Below are 17,818 nucleotides of genomic sequence, written 5' to 3'. Positions count from 1 at the left end.
TTCAAAAATATGCTATTGTTATACACAGCCATACGTATTATTTCACCAAAATACGTTTCCATATTAAGAAAAGATGTGACATATTGTAAACAAAAAGGAATTTGAAGTCTGAAAATTTAGATTTAGCTTTTTTTTTATTTGAGAAAAAATAAAAAAAAGATATATATACAATAAAAAAAAGTCCTGAAAAGAATGCATTAAAGAAGTTTTAATTAATCGCTTCGATTTCCGAGCTCCAGTTCTAACCCTTTTTAGAATTTTTGTTTCCTCCTCTGGTTAAAGGTGTTGATTCCGATTCCTCCTCATCTTGTTAGGTTGGTGGTGGTGCGGTGTGGGTTATGGATGGCGAACGTTTTTGGTCTTGAAGCAATTCGTCCTTCCCATTTTGGTTTGGTGCGGCCGATCGATCTGATCTGAGGTGTGTTTTCTTTTCTTGGTTCTTTGTTTACCCCATTTTTTTCCCACGAATTTGGTGTAAAAAATGACTCTTTTTCTTTGCCTTTCCGTGCAAAAACGTAGCATCGTGAAATGGGCTGACTGACGGGATAATTTGTATTTGCATTTCACTCGATCGATCCTTTTTTTTTCCGAAAGTTGTGATTTTTGGGGAGATCTCGCAAAATTTCTTTACATGCACTCGCATTTTCTTGTCGAAGATCTTTGTTTGGTTTTAATTTCTTGAAGAACTGCGGAAGTGGTTTGAAGATCTAGCTGAACTGCAGCAGAGAACGCTCGGGAATTTGGTTGTAGGGTTTGGCAAAATGGACGCTAGAGAGCCTCCGAGAGTGAGCTCGTCGCAGCCTCCCGGTGTAGTGGAGGGTCCCGGCTCCTACGGAGCTGGACCGCCGAACAATCCGATGGTGGCGCATAATTCAGCTGGAGTGATGGAGGGCATGCGGCTTTCTTTTAACCCCATGACTTCACCTGCGTCGAAGCCGGTGGACTTGACCGGTTCTTTGTACCAAGGAGATGGTTTCTCTGGAATGAGGCAAGGTGGTATATTTAACATGGGTGAGTCGGTGAAGAAGAAGAGAGGAAGGCCAAGAAAGTATGGACCAGATGCTGGCATGGGTTTGGCCTTAACTCCACCATCTTCAGCTTCGGGATACTCTAATAGTTCAGCCTCTGATCCAGCAGCTAAGCGTCGAGGCCGCCCTCCCGGTTCAGGGAAGAAGCAGCAACTGGAAGCGTTGGGTAATTCTTGCGCCACTTGGTTTAATTATGAACAATTTGTCTAGATGTGACTTGCTGTGTGTGTACAGCTGCTAAGGCAAAGTGTCTTAAGCTCTCCATAAGTGATTGTGAGTTAAGACTTCCATGGGTTCATGTATGATCTATCTTGTTCCTTCTAGTCTTCTCTTACATGACTACATTATTGTACAAATTCTGAGCTATTTACGTACAATTAGGTCATTTTGGTTTCCTAATGTTCAAATATTCCTCTAACATCAGTTGCTTCTATTCTGCATCTACAATATGTTCTGGTTTATAACTTAAAGTTTAAATTTAGTCATGATCGTTATTTTCTTTTTTATGATATTTCCTTGTACTTTTTTGCTTTCAGACTGTCCTAGTTGGTGATAATTAGTTATTAGCTGCCCATTCATATAATTTGCATAATTTATTTCTTCCTGAAGTCAATGCCTATACAGATTAATTTCCATTAAATCTTCTCACTATAAAGAAGTCATTTGAAGGCCCTAAGTCCAGCACACTCAAATTGCATCTCTTGAATGTCAAACTTCTTTCTTCTTTTTCTGTACTTCTTTTGTCTACATATTCAATTTTCAAAGTTTTAGCATTCGTTTCTTTGTCGGGTTTACATTTTAATACTTGTTCCAAAAATCTTAACATTAGTTTTCATGGTTACCCAGGTGCACCAGGGATTGGCTTTACTCCTCATATTATCACTGTTAAAATTGGAGAGGCAAGTAGTTGAGCTTGAAAAATATCATGCATTATTCTTTCTTTGCTGCTCAAGCATACCTAACTCTGAGAATAGGTCACCTTAATCTTATTTTTTTTTCTTATTTTAATTAAATTGTTATGTACCATTTTCATGATTTTCCTAAGCTTTATAACCAAAGGAAAAAATGATTAGATAGCATTGTCACATATTTTAATGATTAAATTTCCCATTTTATGCTAAAATGAGGGGGATGAAGTGACTGAGGAAGATTCTTATTGTGATCCAAGGCATATCTTCTGTTGTCTGATTCTGGTTGTCTTTTCCATATATCATGCAAGTTTGACCTGGGCTTATATCTTTACCTTTGACAAATTCAAAATACTGTATCTGATATAAAATATTCTTAGATTCATTTTTAGTTTACACTATACTTATGGTTAATCTGGAAGCTCCAGTGAAACAAGCCACACGAGTAAGTAGTTAAGATGGGGATTGAGAAAGAAATTTACATAAGGCCTGAAAGCTAACCTTTAAATGCGAAAGAAACTGTATTCCTATAACACCCATGTGCTCAAGAATGTGTTTTAATTAATATCTTAAAATTTTAGCCCCTCTACTGTTTGCTACAGTTAACATGCTTATTTTGACCACTTGGGGTGACTGGTCTCAGTGAAATAGATCGAGTCTTCGCTGTTGCTTGCATGCAGTTATAAGCAGTCAATTTGAAAGCGTTACTTTAACTAAAAATGCTTCTAAGGATGCTTCCTTGATAGCTAATGATCTTAAAGGTCAACATCATTCTTTTGATATTTTAATTATTGAAATGTACGTGTGATTCAACTCTATGTCTGTATATGCCAACTGATTCATTATGTGGAGATATTTCCATTCTCATCTGTCAATTTACTGGAATACTTGATATTATCATCTACAACTTTTGACCTAATCTAGTTTATGTCCTTGATGTGTGGTACCTGATGGTAGCTCGACAATGGGTAAATCTTCTTTTACCAGTATATTTCATGGCATTATCTTATAACTTCCGGTCCATAGAATTAAAACTTGTTGAATTGTGTCATAACTCCATGCTTTATGCTTATGATGTACCGTTCTTGAAATTCATTTGTTGTAAGACATTTGGATAAGATATATAATATTATAAGCTAATCCATGCAATGTGTGACTTTGTGTTCTTGATCATTGAAATCAATGCATATTCTATTTAAACTTTTTGAAGAGAATAAAGAATGCAATTTGGACATCAAGACAGTACATTTTCTCTTAAGTGGATTAATTATTAGCCTTTTTTTGCACTAAGATGAAGATCGACATGGATATCTCCTGGATTGCAGCATGAGAATCAACACTGACATTCTTTTAAGCAATTAGTTGGGTGCAATTTTTGTTATGAAGCTCAATGCTGAAAGGTTAAAGAAAGAACTAAACTATCATACGCCAGGCTCATGAAGGTGGTTGACTATCATATGTTGTACTGTGCATGTGTGTTATCATATGTCAAGACATGTTCTTGACCGGCGTAGGTCATATTCAACGTATATCAGTTATATTGTATGTAGTGAATCCCCCCCATAGAATACCAAGCACACAGTGTCATAAATTGAATACTGATTGATGTTTTGTATGATGCCTCTTTTGAGTCATAACTTTTACTATGTTGTATATAGAGCAATGCTTGGTGCTTTAAAATTTTCATTACTCTTCGAACCAATTTATACAAAAGAGTTGATGGGGGCTATCATAAATTTATGGAGAGACAGCTCAATACAAAATACTTAAATAAGGACCATTTTCATATTGGCAGGATATAGCTTCAAAAATCATGGCCTTTTCGCAACAAGGACCTCGGACAGTCTGTATTCTGTCGGCAAATGGTGCTGTCTCTGATGTAACACTTCGGCAGCCAGCAATATCTGGTGGAACAGTAACTTATGAGGTTCGAATATTCTGATCTTGTCTCTTGAATTGCTTGACATATAGAGTTCAAAAATACATCACTGGACAAAGATTTTGTGTCCATAGATGTACGTGTATATGTGTTACATGCAGACAAAGGGAATGTCATGATGGAAATGCAATCTTCAATGACAAAAGAATATATCTAGATAAAATGTTCCTTTCTGTTGTTTCATTTCTTAAGTCATGAAAATTTCTTGATTTTGTGGAACTTCTGTGGTAGTCTTTATTTCGAAGATAATCATGGAATTCAAAGTTAGGAATTTCATAATTTCCACACATCATAGGGTTATAACCTTCTGTGCATTCTTGCATTATGAATATGAACTTAGAACAATAGAACAATCGTTAGTGAATTGGATCATCTTTCATTTAACAAGTTTTCTGATTTTACGTCTATGGGGTCAGGAAGAGAGTTTTTATTTTTTTGACTTATATGAACATGCTTGTAATTTAAGAACTTATGGAGTTTAGGTTTTTGGAGAAGTTGATGACAAATGGTCATTGTAGAATCAGTCTTAATAATTTTACTGGTATCAAATACAGGTTCTTTTGGTTTTAAGACTTTTCAGCTGTTATATTTAAAGCCTGGATTCTCCAGTTGGGACTCTTGTGAAGGATCTGGAGTCTAATTATGCAATGTTATCTGGATTCAGGCAAAAAGGGTCATAATTTGTTTAATTTATCATAGATTTGCTCTTGGTTTAAGTTTGTTATAGGTGGACTTCCCTAGATAGTCAATCTCCAGGGTCCTTGGTGGACCAGTGGGACAATCTGATAGATATTGTAAAACTGGCAAATCATAAGGTCTAATAAATCTACCAGGGTATCTTTAGCAACATAAATTTGTTCACCATTGTGATCCCTTTGCTCAAGGTAAAACAAACAGTTGAACTCTTTCCTGAGTTCATAAAGGTGGAAAGTACTTTGTGCATCCGTCTCTGATATGGCCTTTGACAAGATCGTTGTACTGGGATCAACTTTGGAACTGGTTATGGAATTTAGACTCTGAATAATGTTTTTACTGAAACAACTACTAAGTTTAGATTTATAAGTTGGTCAGATCAGCTAGATTTGGTCTGGTTTGATTGGCATTGATTGGATTATTGTTTTAGGTTTGATTGGTTGATGGTCAGTCTATTTTGGTCAATTCCAACAATCTTTCCAATAAATTGATAGTTTTTGAATAGGATCAGGATCAACCTATACAAGAAACCATGGTATTCAAGGATCAAGGATTTTGCTAAAAACATTGTGTTGCAACTCTATGAATTGGCCAACATAATCCTCCTCGGTTAGAAAATACTTCAATGTGGGTTTTCTTCTATTTAGAAAAGGAAACTCCTTCACATGGAGAGATGAAAAGCAGGAAATGTTGCAATTTTTGTATCAGAAAGTTAAAATATAGGGGTTTAATGACTCTATATGGCTGTGGCCATATCAATTATCACCTTATAGTGGCACACACTGTAACCTAGGACAATTTGCCCTTTTGATAAAGGACATCTCTGTTTAATGTTAACATGCTATATTCTGCATAGCCACTAATGCTATATCCTAAGATGTTGATGAATATTAGCACTACAAGGTAAGGACTTGGACCCATTAAAAACTTAAGATATGCCAGCACCTTTATCATCTTACTCGTGTCAGTGATGAAGTGGCTGATCATCTTGCAGTTAGTTTATGTTTGAAGTTAGTACTATGCCTTGCCTTTTAGTTATGCAACATTTGTCATAATAGCTAAGAGCACTACTCTGTCACAGGGTTAATGCACAAAGTCCCAGTATCTTATCCCGCAGAGCTGTCCTTTACCAATTATTGTTGTGACTCTGTGGCAGTAATGGGATCTTTCTTGCAGGGACGGTTTGAGATCATCTCTTTATCAGGTTCTTTCCTGCTCACAGAAGATGGTAGCACTCGTAGTAGAAGTGGTGGCTTGAGCATCGCACTAGCAGGATCTGATGGCCGCATTCTTGGTGGCGGGGTTGCTGGAATGCTTGTGGCAGCGACACCTGTGCAGGTCAAAATCAAATCTCTCCTGTGCATGTTACAAATGTCACACTTATAAGTGTAGGTTCACTTCTATTGCAGGTTGTGGTAGGAAGCTTCATTGCGGAAGGGAAAAAGCCGAAGCCAGAGCCATTGAGGTGGGAACCTTCATCAGTTCCACCTCAGATGACTGGGTTTGGAGCAGCGGTAACAGCCAGCCCGCCATCCGAAGGGACATCAAGTGAATCTTGTGAGGACCCTGGCAGCCCCACAAATCAGAGCGGTGGCACCTGCAACAACTCCAGTCAGCACGTTCAATCTGCGTATCCACCTGTCAGCTGGCCTCACCCAGCAAGTCTAAACAGGCACGAACCCGACATGAAACTGATGCCTAACTAACAGAGCTACCGTTTGAAATAAGAAGAAAGCACCAGGATTTGGATCACTGTAATTTTAGTTGCCTCTAATTATTACCGCACCTTTTAGAGTGGGCCTCCGACAGACATTCCGAGGCATCTAACAGACAGCCCTGTTGAAAACCTAGGTTCATGTTCTTAGGTCACTCATGTTGTTCCAAATTATTTGCTTGTTGACTTGTTTAGAATATCTATTTCTGCCAGTAACGAAATATTTTTCTTCTTTTCTTGGACTTGTAATGTCGCAATGTCCGAGCAGACCAATATCCGGCTGTTCTTGCCTCTTGGTATTTACAAGCTCATTGTTTTCCTTTGTGTGAGCACATGCAGTGAACAGCATAAACTGACGGTGCTTGGTAGTAGCAAGTGTTGAGGGTGTCATTTGCAGACTCTCGTGTTTTCATATGTTTAACATCATGATTGAGTTGTTTAATTTGTGGGGTGGGAATTATACAGCGTGTTGCATTAGTAGGATGGCATAAACCAGAAAGAAATGATCCACTTTTATTATTGCATCGGAGATACATCTTTGGAGACATCTGCAATGGTCACACTAATTCCTCCACACAGGCATCAAAAGGGATGTTGTGGAGATCTTACTCCCAATATTACTATCCACACCATCAGAAATCTTGCAGCCTTCATCTGGATAAATCCATCACATCACAGTCACTGTGTTGTCTTCCTGCAACCATAAGTTGGCTTCTTCTCCTTCACTTGCCTGCCGACAAATGTGAGCAGATGCTGCTGCACCGAAATCTTCTGTACCTGTAATCAAAGACTAAGTAAGATGGAAGATGCCAAGCCATGAACACTGTGAGACATAGGAGTCGGCATTCTACGACAAGTAGTACCACCATATGATTCGTCGATGTATGTTGTTGCATCCCACCGGAGGCTGTGGAACGTGATGTCTTCCCAGCTGCTGCTGCACATGCACATGCCCATGCCCATGCAACGTGCAGGACTTGCGAAAGACGAGAAGAGTGCATTCCCAGGTTCATCGACGGTGAAAGCTTCTCTCGTTGGGTTAGGAACCCCATTTGAGGGCATTGAAGCTCCTCCATCCGCCTGCAGACCAAAAAAGACGATTATAGTGTTCTTATTAACATACCACGAAATAGAGTTCTTTGATGCTGCAGATTGTACCTTTGATGCATCTGAAATCACATGCGGTTCTCTGAAGGCGATCACAGTTTCTGGTGATGGGAGGTCAGATGCGTTGCAGCTGCTGTCAATGAGATCAAGAGATGAACTTTCCTCTGTGCCGTGCAAGGCCTCATCGAAGTTTCTCTTGGGACACCTTTTAGCTTTGGGTTCTCCATGTCGATCGCTACTTGTCACCCCATTGCCACTTCTCTTGACTACTCGGCACAAGGCAAAAGCTCCCTAGGAAGAAGAAACCAGTCATTAGAACGACTACGTAGATCTAATAAAGGGTTCTTAGTTGCTCACCAGAAAGTTCGAAGCTCCTTGGACAAGATCTTCGCAAAGACGGTACTCGTGCATGATCCAATCGGTTCTTTCTCCCCCGGGAGCCCGTCCGCGGTAGAAGACGAGTGTTTTCCTCAACCCGAACACGGAAGACTCACATGAAATCTTTCTATCTTTGCCCGTGGATTTCCAGTATCCAGAAACGGTAGCTCTGTTCGTGCGTGAACCGTTTGGGTATTTGCGATCCCGTGGGCAGAAGAAGAACCACTCCATGTCTCTTCTTGGAAGTAACGATTTGTCTAAGAACATAGAACGCCGAGCGTCAGAGAAAAACATTTCTTCATAAATGTTGTGCTCAAAAGAGTTTTACAGCTTAATCTGCGGTAACTCTTGTCAGGAAGTAAATGATGAGACCAATTCACATATTTAGTTTCACTTCAAATCTATCAAGATTGGAACTGTTTGTGTCAGTCAAGTTCACAATACACACTCAGTTTGCCATCCTGTTCGAGGCAAACCTGTTCTTCACTAAATACTCACACAAGAACGAAAAGAAATAAAGCAAAGAAAAGATGTTACCTGGTAGCTCCCAAGGATCAAACTTGCACAAATCGATCACTGGAATGACCTCGAGCTCGATCTTAAGCCCATCTACTTTTCTCTTCAGGTAGTATCCGACTAACTCCTCGTCCGTAGGATGAAACCGAAAGCCGGGTGGCAACAACATAGCATTCATTTTTCTTCTTGCAATTCTACGCTCGGTCTATCTCTCATGGAACAATGAAGCAAGAAAAAGAAGAAGGAAAAATTAAGATCACACTATTTAAAACTCGAGCATACGAGAAATGATGAGATTAGCTTCCCCTCAAAAAGATGAAAAGTCATGGAAGCTGACTCTCTACCTCATAGTGTACCTATTCAGAGTATGGAATATCCAAACATAGAAACTCTTCTCCGAGCACAACTTCCAGATGATGCAACCCTTATAGCTCAATATCATTCTTCTCATAAAACTCTGGTTTTTGGATCGATTCAACTTTCAGATCAGATGGAAAATTTTAGTTCAAGCTGCAAGTTCTCTAGGAAACCGAAGCGAAACCTCAAACTTCAGAGAGAAAAGAACAGAATAGAACAAAAGAAACTAAAGGTTTCACTTATTGCTACAATTGGAGATCTACAATATGGAAGAAGAAGAAGAAATGGAGATTCCCTTTGTTCTTAGGATTATGAACCTCGAAACCACGAACTGGAGACTGGTTTTGTGGAACTTGTTGGTGGGCTAATGTGCAAGTTCAAAGCAAGAGATGAGGAAAATTTATAGAGGAAAGGATGACTCGAAAAGGCTGTTCGCAACTAAACCCACATTCCTGTCAATATCTAACTGATGCAAGTGGCCTTCTTAGTTTACTACCACTTTGCCGGTTAATGTTATCTTCATATCACTATGTCGGAAAGGCCAAAATTTTCTCCTACTCCCTTTTTGTAAAGTGACTAAGATGCATGACTTTGATTTCAAGCATTGAGTTGCATTCACATCAAGTTCTTTCGTTTTGTTCTTTGTAGTAGTTTGAACCTTTTGAACTAATAATTTAAGACTACTATATGCTTGTAGAGTAGATTCCATTTCCATAAGGGTGGTTGATATAGGAAGAAACTAGTTCCTGTATTCATAGTTAGGACAAACTTAGCTATCCTTTTTAACTTCTTAGGCATTAGAAATAGTCTCTATTATATTATATAAGTTTATTTAATTAGATAAAATATATTATAAATCTGATTAGATTCTGATTATGATTACAGGATCCTAGAACTATCAGAAATTGAGATTATAGATCTATTTTTAATATCTCTTAGTCTTTATTACATTGCTCTCGTAATGATCCTAGATAGAAAGGACGGAGAACATGAATCTAATTCTTCTAATTCTTCGTACAATTTGTAAATCATATAAAGGTTTTCTGAATGATGTCGAAAGATGTGTAATCTTGATATTGATTTATTGTTATTTGATTCTGATTTTGACATTAAAGTTTTTTCATATAATAGTAGTGTAATTATAGTTTATGATTATAATTAATATCAGAGCTTATTATTTTGAAATTAAATACATTATATACAGTTTTATGCTATTGTGGGCAATGGTGGTGGGGTGTGACAATTAGCGATGTCACATGCAGTAATGGTTGCCTATGTGCAGCAGCTCTAGTGTCATTGCGGTAGGCTACCTTGGCCGTATGTAGCTGCAGCAAAGTCTCTGCTTTAGACCAACATTGCATCGATACCTTTGATCGACGGTTACAATACTGCAGCTACAACGACATTTGTTGGTTGTGGCTGACGTCAATTGGATGCTAAAGGCTATAGTCCCATTAATTGTATGGTGGAACAACTAAGTAATAATAGACGTCCTTGGTCGACCATGAATCGTGATAGTTGTAGGTGGCACATAGGTGGTGAGCGACCATGTACCACTACAACCGTAGGCCTCATGTAGGAGGCACTATGACAACTGAAAAGAAAAAAAAGAAATTAGGGTTTCACCTATTAAAATTATTATTTTATCCCTATGAATCCTTTCCTCTTCATAGTTCTACACTTTAGAAATCAAATATTTTCACTATATATCTTGATAAAATTATAATTTTACTATTAAAAATAAATATTTTTGACTTACGTCCTTAACTACAAAATTAACTAATTTGACCTACTTTAATCAAAATATTTTGATCGAACTTGATTCCGGTTATATGTTGATTTTTTGACTGGATTTAGATTCGATTAATCTTATTTTGATCAAATTTAAAAAAAAGTTAATTTTGATCAATTTTTAACTTTGATCAATTTTAATTTGCACTAACATAGTTAGGCTGATGTTTAGTTCAATTCTGAAACACTTAATTAAATTAGATTGACAAGTCTAATTTAGAGTTTCATACGAAATTAAAAAAATATAAATTATTTTTTTTTATAGTTTTCTCATATGATATATTCGTAAAATTTTAATTATTATTTTGGATATTTATTTAGTTATTTATATACATACATTTTAAATTAAAATAATATTTTTTTATATAAAGATATAGTTTATGTTTTATTAGGATTATGGTTATCATATGAGTTTTTTAATACTGATTAATGTCCAATAATTATTATAATTATAATTTTATTATTAACTATTATTGCATAAACTAGATTAAATAACATTTGGTGAATATTTTCTAACTTATATCTATAAGTTTTCTTGAACTAGTAGTTGCCAAAATGACATGCGATGGTAAATTTATGAGATATAAATTATAATAAATATTTATTATTTATAAAATATTTTAAATTATATTTTATATTATTACATTGGTCTTATAGCCATCATAGTGACCTAGACTAATGACTTATAAAATTATATTAAAGAATTAGTCTTAAATGATATTAAGAACAATAATATTCATAATGACAGACAAGATTTAGATAATCTTAAAAAAAATATACTTCAAATAATATTAGTCCTCTATAAATAATATTAAGTGATTATTAAATATATCAATATTTCACTAGAAAATGAAATATGGATGATATCAATAGTTCATCGTATTTTAGAAACTCAAAGTATCAATATTATTTTATATTTTAGTATATTTGTATTCTCTGGTTTAAATTATTCATAATGATTAAAGCAAATATAGTTCATATTGAATATATTAGATCTTGACTTAGCATTAATTATTGAAAGGTTCATAGACTTGATTGATGAAAGCACTATAAAATAAATTAATGAAATAAATATTTAGAAAAAAATTTAATAGACTCAGTCTAATATTTATAAGAATGACAATTGCAAGTAATATCAAGATTTCTTTATCATCTATAAGTAGTGCATAAGAATATTTGAGAGCTATAGAAGATAGTCTTAAATATATTAATGAATCAATCGATTAACACATTAATGAAAGAACTGATTACGACTTCATATGATAACACTCGAGGGATTCATAATCATATCCTTAATATAGTTGACAAAGTTATGAAACTTAATGCATTAGGCATGAATATGGATGAGACTTTTCTCGTGTAGTTTATTTTTAATTCTCTTTCATCTCGGTTTGATCCATTCAAGATTCACTATAACATAAATAAAAAAAATAAGACTTGAATGAGCTAATTACTATATATGTTTGGAAAGAATTAAGGTCGAAATATCTCATAATATTTTGATTACTACTCAAGGAGCTAGTAATAAAGAAAAAGTTAAAATATTATCCACGTTCATAATAAGCAGATTAATGAAAAAAAAAGCCTTTATAAGAAAGTGCTTCTTTTATGATAAGAAAAGATATATGAAAAAAAATAGTGTTAAACATAAAATTTGGTTTAAAAAGAAAGGTATAAATTTGATCTTTGTATATTTTGAATCAAACATTATGAAAGTTCCTTTCAATACAACACTTGGTGATTGATTCTAATATTTCAACTCATGTTACAAATAATATGCATTTACAACTTGGAAGCCAAAAGAACATGAAAGATTTGTCATTATGGGGAATCGTCTCAAGTGAAAGTGACAACAATGGGAACTTATCACCTACGCCTACAGATGAGTCATATGATAAATCTTATAGATACATGTTATGTTCTTACTATTTCTAGAAATTTAGTATCTCTATCTAGAATTGATGAGTTATAATATTTTATTTCTTTTAGTAATGATAAATTAATTATATTTTTTGATTTAATAAAAGTTGATTATGAAATTCTATGTGATGGTTTATACATAATCAATTTAAATCTTGAGTTTGTAAAGACATTAATGACCCTACAATCAAATTTTAAATTAAAACATAGTTTCAATAATAAGAAGTCTTCTATATTGTGATACAAACGATTATAAAGGATAGTATTTTGAAAATTTTAGACTTCATTGATTTTGATGGTTGCATAGATCGTATTAAAGAAAAACAAATTAAACATATAAAGAAAATACTATAAGAATTAAAGAACTCCTTGAGATTATTTATACTAATATCTATGGAGCATTTCATATTTCTTATTTTAATGAAGAGAGATATTTCATCTTATTTATAGATAAACTATTAAAATATAACTGTGTATTTAATACATGAAAAGTCTAAAGTCGTTGATAATTTTTAAGATGTATATAAATAAAGTCAAGAGATAATTAGATAGAAAAGTTAAAATAATTATATCTAATAGGTGTTAGGGTCTTAATAACACTAAGAAGAGGGAGGGAGATTAAATTAGTGCAATAGCATTTTGAATCAATTTTATAATTCGATTGATAAATCAACATATTTTAAAATTTTGATTTATCAAATTTAAATTATAAGTAAAGAGAATAAAACTAAGTCATAAGTAAATGACAAGAAAAAAGTGACAAATCAATTTACAGTGGTTCGGTCTTCTCGATCTATGTTCATTCTTAATTCCTCTTTTTACGAGACTATTAGAACTGATCTTTTAATAGAAAAAGATAAACTACTCTTCTTATAACTCTTTCCTTTTTCAAGGACATAACCTTTATACTCTTTTTATAAAATATCTTTCACCTTTTACAACTTATAATTCTAACTAAACTCAAGAGGAGAAAGAAACTTAAACTATACTCAAAATGAGATATTATAATATTTTACTGTCTTAAGAATAGATGCTACATTAATCAAGTATGAGTGGAGTATTTATAGGCCCTAAAAGACTTTAAGAATAGAGTTAAAATTTTAAATATTCAAAATTTTAGGATATAGGCAGTACTACCGTCGACACTGGATGGTATTATCATTGTAACTTTTGATACAAGCCATAATTCTGGACTCTAACGATACCGACATCATAATTTTTAAATTTTGACTAATACTACTATTGCTCTAGGTGATACTACCATAATTATAGGTGGTACTACTATTGAAAAATCTAATAAAGTATAAAAAGTACTTATCAACTAACTCGAGACTCAAACTATGCTTAAAATGAGAGCTATAACACTTCACTAGCTTTGGAATGGGTGACCTATTAACCAAATCTGAATGGGGTATTCATAATTTTCAAAAAAATTCAAGAATAAAGCTAAAAATTTAAATCTCCAAAATACAATATAATCATCATAAATTTTAAATTTTAGATAGTACTACTATCACCCTAGGCGGTATTACTATCGCCATAAGGTCAAAAGAGTTGACAAAGCACAAATTGTGCTTATCGATTAACTTAAGTGGTAGTATCGCTTGAGTTTGATGGTACCATTGGTTTGGCCTCATAACGGGCCCACTTTGGCTCGAATTTAAGTCCAATGACTTTCTTGACAAGTAAGTTTTGTTTCGATCTGACTTAAATTGACCCAAAATGATTTTGATTATAATTTTGATAAATCAACCACACGGACATATTTACGAAGCTTTTTGCATATTGTATACTCTTCCAACATATCATCTGATTTTTTAGCATTTTATTTGAACTTTCGGTACATCACCATTTTCTTCGATACATCACTCATTCCACTAGCATGTTGACATTTTCATGACATCTAATCTTCCGATATAATATCTGATTCTTCCGACACAATGTACAAACCTTTAGCATAAAGTAGGATCTCCGACATGTCAACCTATCTTTCAGCTAGACATCTAATTTTCAACATGATCACAAGCCTCATTCTAAGAATATATTCTTTAAACACTTTATGCTATAAAGCTTTAATAAATATATTATGAATCATCAAGGTGATACTTAGTTGATACTTATAATCTCTATACTTCTTCTCTAACAATCAAGTGCTTTGCCTTAAAATGCTTGAAATTATTATAACACTTATCATTCTTAAAGAAAAAAAATTATCATAGTATTATAATAAAATATCTTCAATGGTCTAGAGCCGATATATCAAATTGTAAGACAAAATTTTATAACTATAAAGTTTGATTTGTAGCCTTAAAGTATACCATAAATTCATATTCTATTGTTGATGATACAATAAGTGATTACTTTATGCTTTTCAAAAAAATACCTCTCCAACTAACATAAATATAAATCATGAAATAAACTTCACAGTATCATAATTTACAAAATCAATATCTATCCATGAGATATATCCTTGAATATCTTAATACCAATAATATAAGTTGTCTTATTCAAATCAATTATATTAAAATTCTTGGTGAGAAAAATCTTGATTTCATGCAATAAATCAGGATTATTACTAGCAAATAAAATATCATTCACATATAAGACTAATATAATAAACCTGCTATTATTAACTTTCAAATATATGCACTGATCAATAGTATGATAAAACTTTATATATCGTTATCTAGAAGCTTGTTAAGGTCATAAATGAATTTTCTAAATTTATAAGCCTAACTTTTTTTTTCTATAAATTCTTCAAGTTATTCTATATAGATTTTTTTATTTGGATTCTCATATAGAAATATTATTTTCACATCCATCTAATATAACTTATGATCATAATAAAAGATTAATTCTACAACAATCCTTAATGAATCCTTTTTAGAAACTAAAAAAAAAGTCTCATTATCGACGATATCTTTTTTTTAAGAAAAATCCTTAGCTACAAGTCTAACCTTATATTATTCAATATTATCATTTGAGTTATATTTTGTCTTAAAGATCTATTTGTAATTGACTTTTTTATTATCATTAGGTAATTCAAAGAGTTCCTATATATCATTCTGGTTCATTGGTTTTATTTTTTTTTATTGTATCGTATCATTTTTTAGAGTCGCTACTTTTCATGGCTTGTGAAAATGATAAATGATCATTTTTTATTTCTTTGTCATAATTTGATTCTTATAGATATACCATATAATCATCAAAAATGGTTAGTCTTCAATTATTGTTATTATTAACAATCACATCTATATCATATGGAGGTTCATCAATATTATTTTATTATTCATTCTCATCAATTTATTTATATTTATGTTTATATATATTATAGTTGAATATGATAATAAGATTATCATAAATTATAAGGGTCATTATATATTATATTAGGAAAGACTAATAATATTTTGGTACATAGAAGAAAGTATAACATTGATAACATAAAATTATTATGATTCGCATTGGTAGTTGAACTTAAAATAGTATTATTATATTTATTAACTTATTTTAAAATTTATGACTATGTATAAAATATTTTTTTAAAACTTTTAAAATCTAATTAGGTAAAATTATTTTTAATTAAGATTTTATATTATTTATTTTGATTTTTAATTTTTTTATATCATATTAATTAATGGACTAAGTGAGAGAATGTTAGATTATATAATCCTATTTAATTAGGTAAAATATATTATAGATTTGATTGGATTTTGATTATGATTATTAGCTACTAGGAAGGAAGCCCAATTATAATAGGATTCTTTGATAAATAACTTTGATGGGATAGACTCTTCTAATTACCATCTTAGACTCTCTACTTTCGCTTATAAAATAATAAAATTTTCTAGTGATAAACTAATAAAAATTAAAATTATAAATTTTCTACGAAAGGATACGAAGAGAAAAGAAGAAAAATCTAATATTTTTTATAGATCGATATTATTATAGTTTTTGGATCGAACGATGATGTATTTATAGATAGATTTTTTGAATGGTATAAAAAAGTATATAATCTTGATCTTGATCTATCGTTATTTTATTTTGATTCTGATATTAAATTTTTTTGAACAACAATAGTATAATTATAATTTTATGTTTACCATCTTATCATTAAGGAAAATGATCATATTAAAATATCTAGAATATGAAAACTCTTCTTACAAAACATAGTCATAAAAAATATTGCCAGTACATGATGCTATCTTTTTCTTCTTTTCCTTTTCCTCTTCAAGGAAAAGGTGCTAACTCTCTTGTTAACTTGCTTGAAGAAAATATGAAACTTTGGAGTCTTTATATTAGTGAGATGATTCAACTTAATCAAGGGGATGAATGAGAAAACAAAAAGGCATCAATCTAATCCATATGAGGTGGAAAGGAAGACAAGTATAATAGTCCAACACCGCTTAGCTTTCTCAAGCAAAGCTGCAGAAGTTTGTAAGAATGGTTTGGCATCATAGCCTCATGGGAAACGCACTAAAAGATCTTTTTGTATTCTTGTTCTTACTGCATTCTTTCGAGTATTAATTATTTTACAGTCTTTTTTTATCCACTGAGGGTATTGATTCTTCTGCTTCTTAAATGAGATCGAGCACATAGTGCACTCATCTCATCATTTAATTGTTAGTAGAGAATCCTTTCTTTCAGGAGGAAATTGCTTCTTTGCTTTGCCTACTGGTTTTAGGAAAATGGCTATGCTACGAAGCGGCTTGACAGCAAAAGATACAATACGGAAGCAGAGAAGGGAAGCAATCACCGTCTCTTCCTTCCGTCGTCGTCTCATTTCGCTTTTGTAGGGATAAAGCTTACCTCAAGAGAAGGTAAAAAAGAAACCAAATGGAAACACTACTAACAAGCAATGGGGAGGATTCGAAGTTGCTTTTGCACACACACTTTCGGCAACTTTTGCCCGTTTTTTTGATTGACCAACGATGTGCAGTCTTCCACGCCGTCGATAGAACACGGCACTCACTTTCAGTCCAAAAGCGTGGAGCAGCGTCGAGTCGCCGCAGTCAGTGTCGGCAATGGCTTTTCTCCTTCGACTACGTGCCCTCTCATCCGACTAGGAGACTTCTAACAGTGATGGTAGTGTTTGCAACTGTTGGAAGAATTTATATTTAAAATAACTTAATCGAAAGAAAAGGATAATGAAAAGATTAGATTAAGAAGAATTTAGTCGAGATAAGAGTTGGACTCTTTCTCTTTTAAATGAATTTGTCTAGTGCTCACGGTTTAGCCCCAATCGTCTCTAACGATCATTTCATGCAATAGTAGCACTTCAAAATTAAAAGAACAACGAATTTTAATTTTAGATGCTTATTTTGTATTCTCCCTCTTTGATCTATGTCAAGTAAATATAAGAATAGAATATAATTTTTTCAGAAATGAGGTCTGAAAGACTCGTTAGAATGAAAAAATATATTCCTTCACATGAAATGAAAGGTCATGTCAATTCGATAAAGAATCATGT

At 33.1% G+C, this 17,818-nt stretch overlaps 2 protein-coding genes across 12 annotated transcripts; one reads left to right on the top strand and one right to left on the bottom strand.

Annotated features, from left to right (window-relative positions):
- Window positions 1–224: 224 nt before the first annotated feature.
- On the top strand, window positions 225–6,515 carry LOC135612100 (AT-hook motif nuclear-localized protein 10-like). 5 transcript variants are annotated; one of them, XM_065107916.1, is made up of 6 exons: window positions 225–418; window positions 751–1,194; window positions 1,875–1,927; window positions 3,732–3,863; window positions 5,745–5,906; window positions 5,978–6,515. In XM_065107916.1, exons 2-6 carry the CDS (start codon window positions 762–764, stop codon window positions 6,272–6,274), a joined length of 1,077 nt encoding a protein of 358 aa, XP_064963988.1. In that variant the 5' UTR covers window positions 225–418; window positions 751–761; the 3' UTR covers window positions 6,275–6,515. The 5 variants fall into 5 exon arrangements, with proteins under 5 accessions (XP_064963988.1, XP_064963990.1, XP_064963989.1 ...); XM_065107918.1 differs by having other exon boundaries at window positions 726–1,194; XM_065107917.1 differs by having other exon boundaries at window positions 723–1,194.
- Window positions 6,516–6,760: 245 nt separating this feature from the next.
- On the bottom strand, window positions 6,761–9,020 carry LOC135581472 (protein NTM1-like 9). Of its 7 annotated transcripts, none has more exons than XM_065107911.1 (6): window positions 8,628–9,020; window positions 8,305–8,492; window positions 7,747–8,024; window positions 7,441–7,680; window positions 7,146–7,362; window positions 6,761–7,059 (listed from the first exon to the last, which is right to left on the bottom strand). In XM_065107911.1, the coding sequence occupies exons 2-6, from the start codon at window positions 8,459–8,461 to the stop codon at window positions 6,950–6,952; spliced, it is 1,002 nt and encodes a 333-aa protein (XP_064963983.1). In that variant the 5' UTR covers window positions 8,462–8,492; window positions 8,628–9,020; the 3' UTR covers window positions 6,761–6,949. The 7 variants fall into 7 exon arrangements, with proteins under 7 accessions (XP_064963983.1, XP_064963982.1, XP_018682263.2 ...); XM_065107910.1 differs by having other exon boundaries at window positions 8,305–8,488; XM_018826718.2 differs by having other exon boundaries at window positions 7,149–7,362; window positions 8,305–8,488.
- Window positions 9,021–17,818: the final 8,798 nt, after the last annotated feature.

Source organism: Musa acuminata, chromosome BXJ2-5 (genome assembly GCF_036884655.1).
Source record: "Musa acuminata AAA Group cultivar baxijiao chromosome BXJ2-5, Cavendish_Baxijiao_AAA, whole genome shotgun sequence".
NCBI classification, from domain to species: Eukaryota; Viridiplantae; Streptophyta; class Magnoliopsida; order Zingiberales; family Musaceae; genus Musa; species Musa acuminata.
Note: the sequence above shows the minus strand (reverse complement) of the source record. Positions and strands in the feature narration are given on the sequence as shown.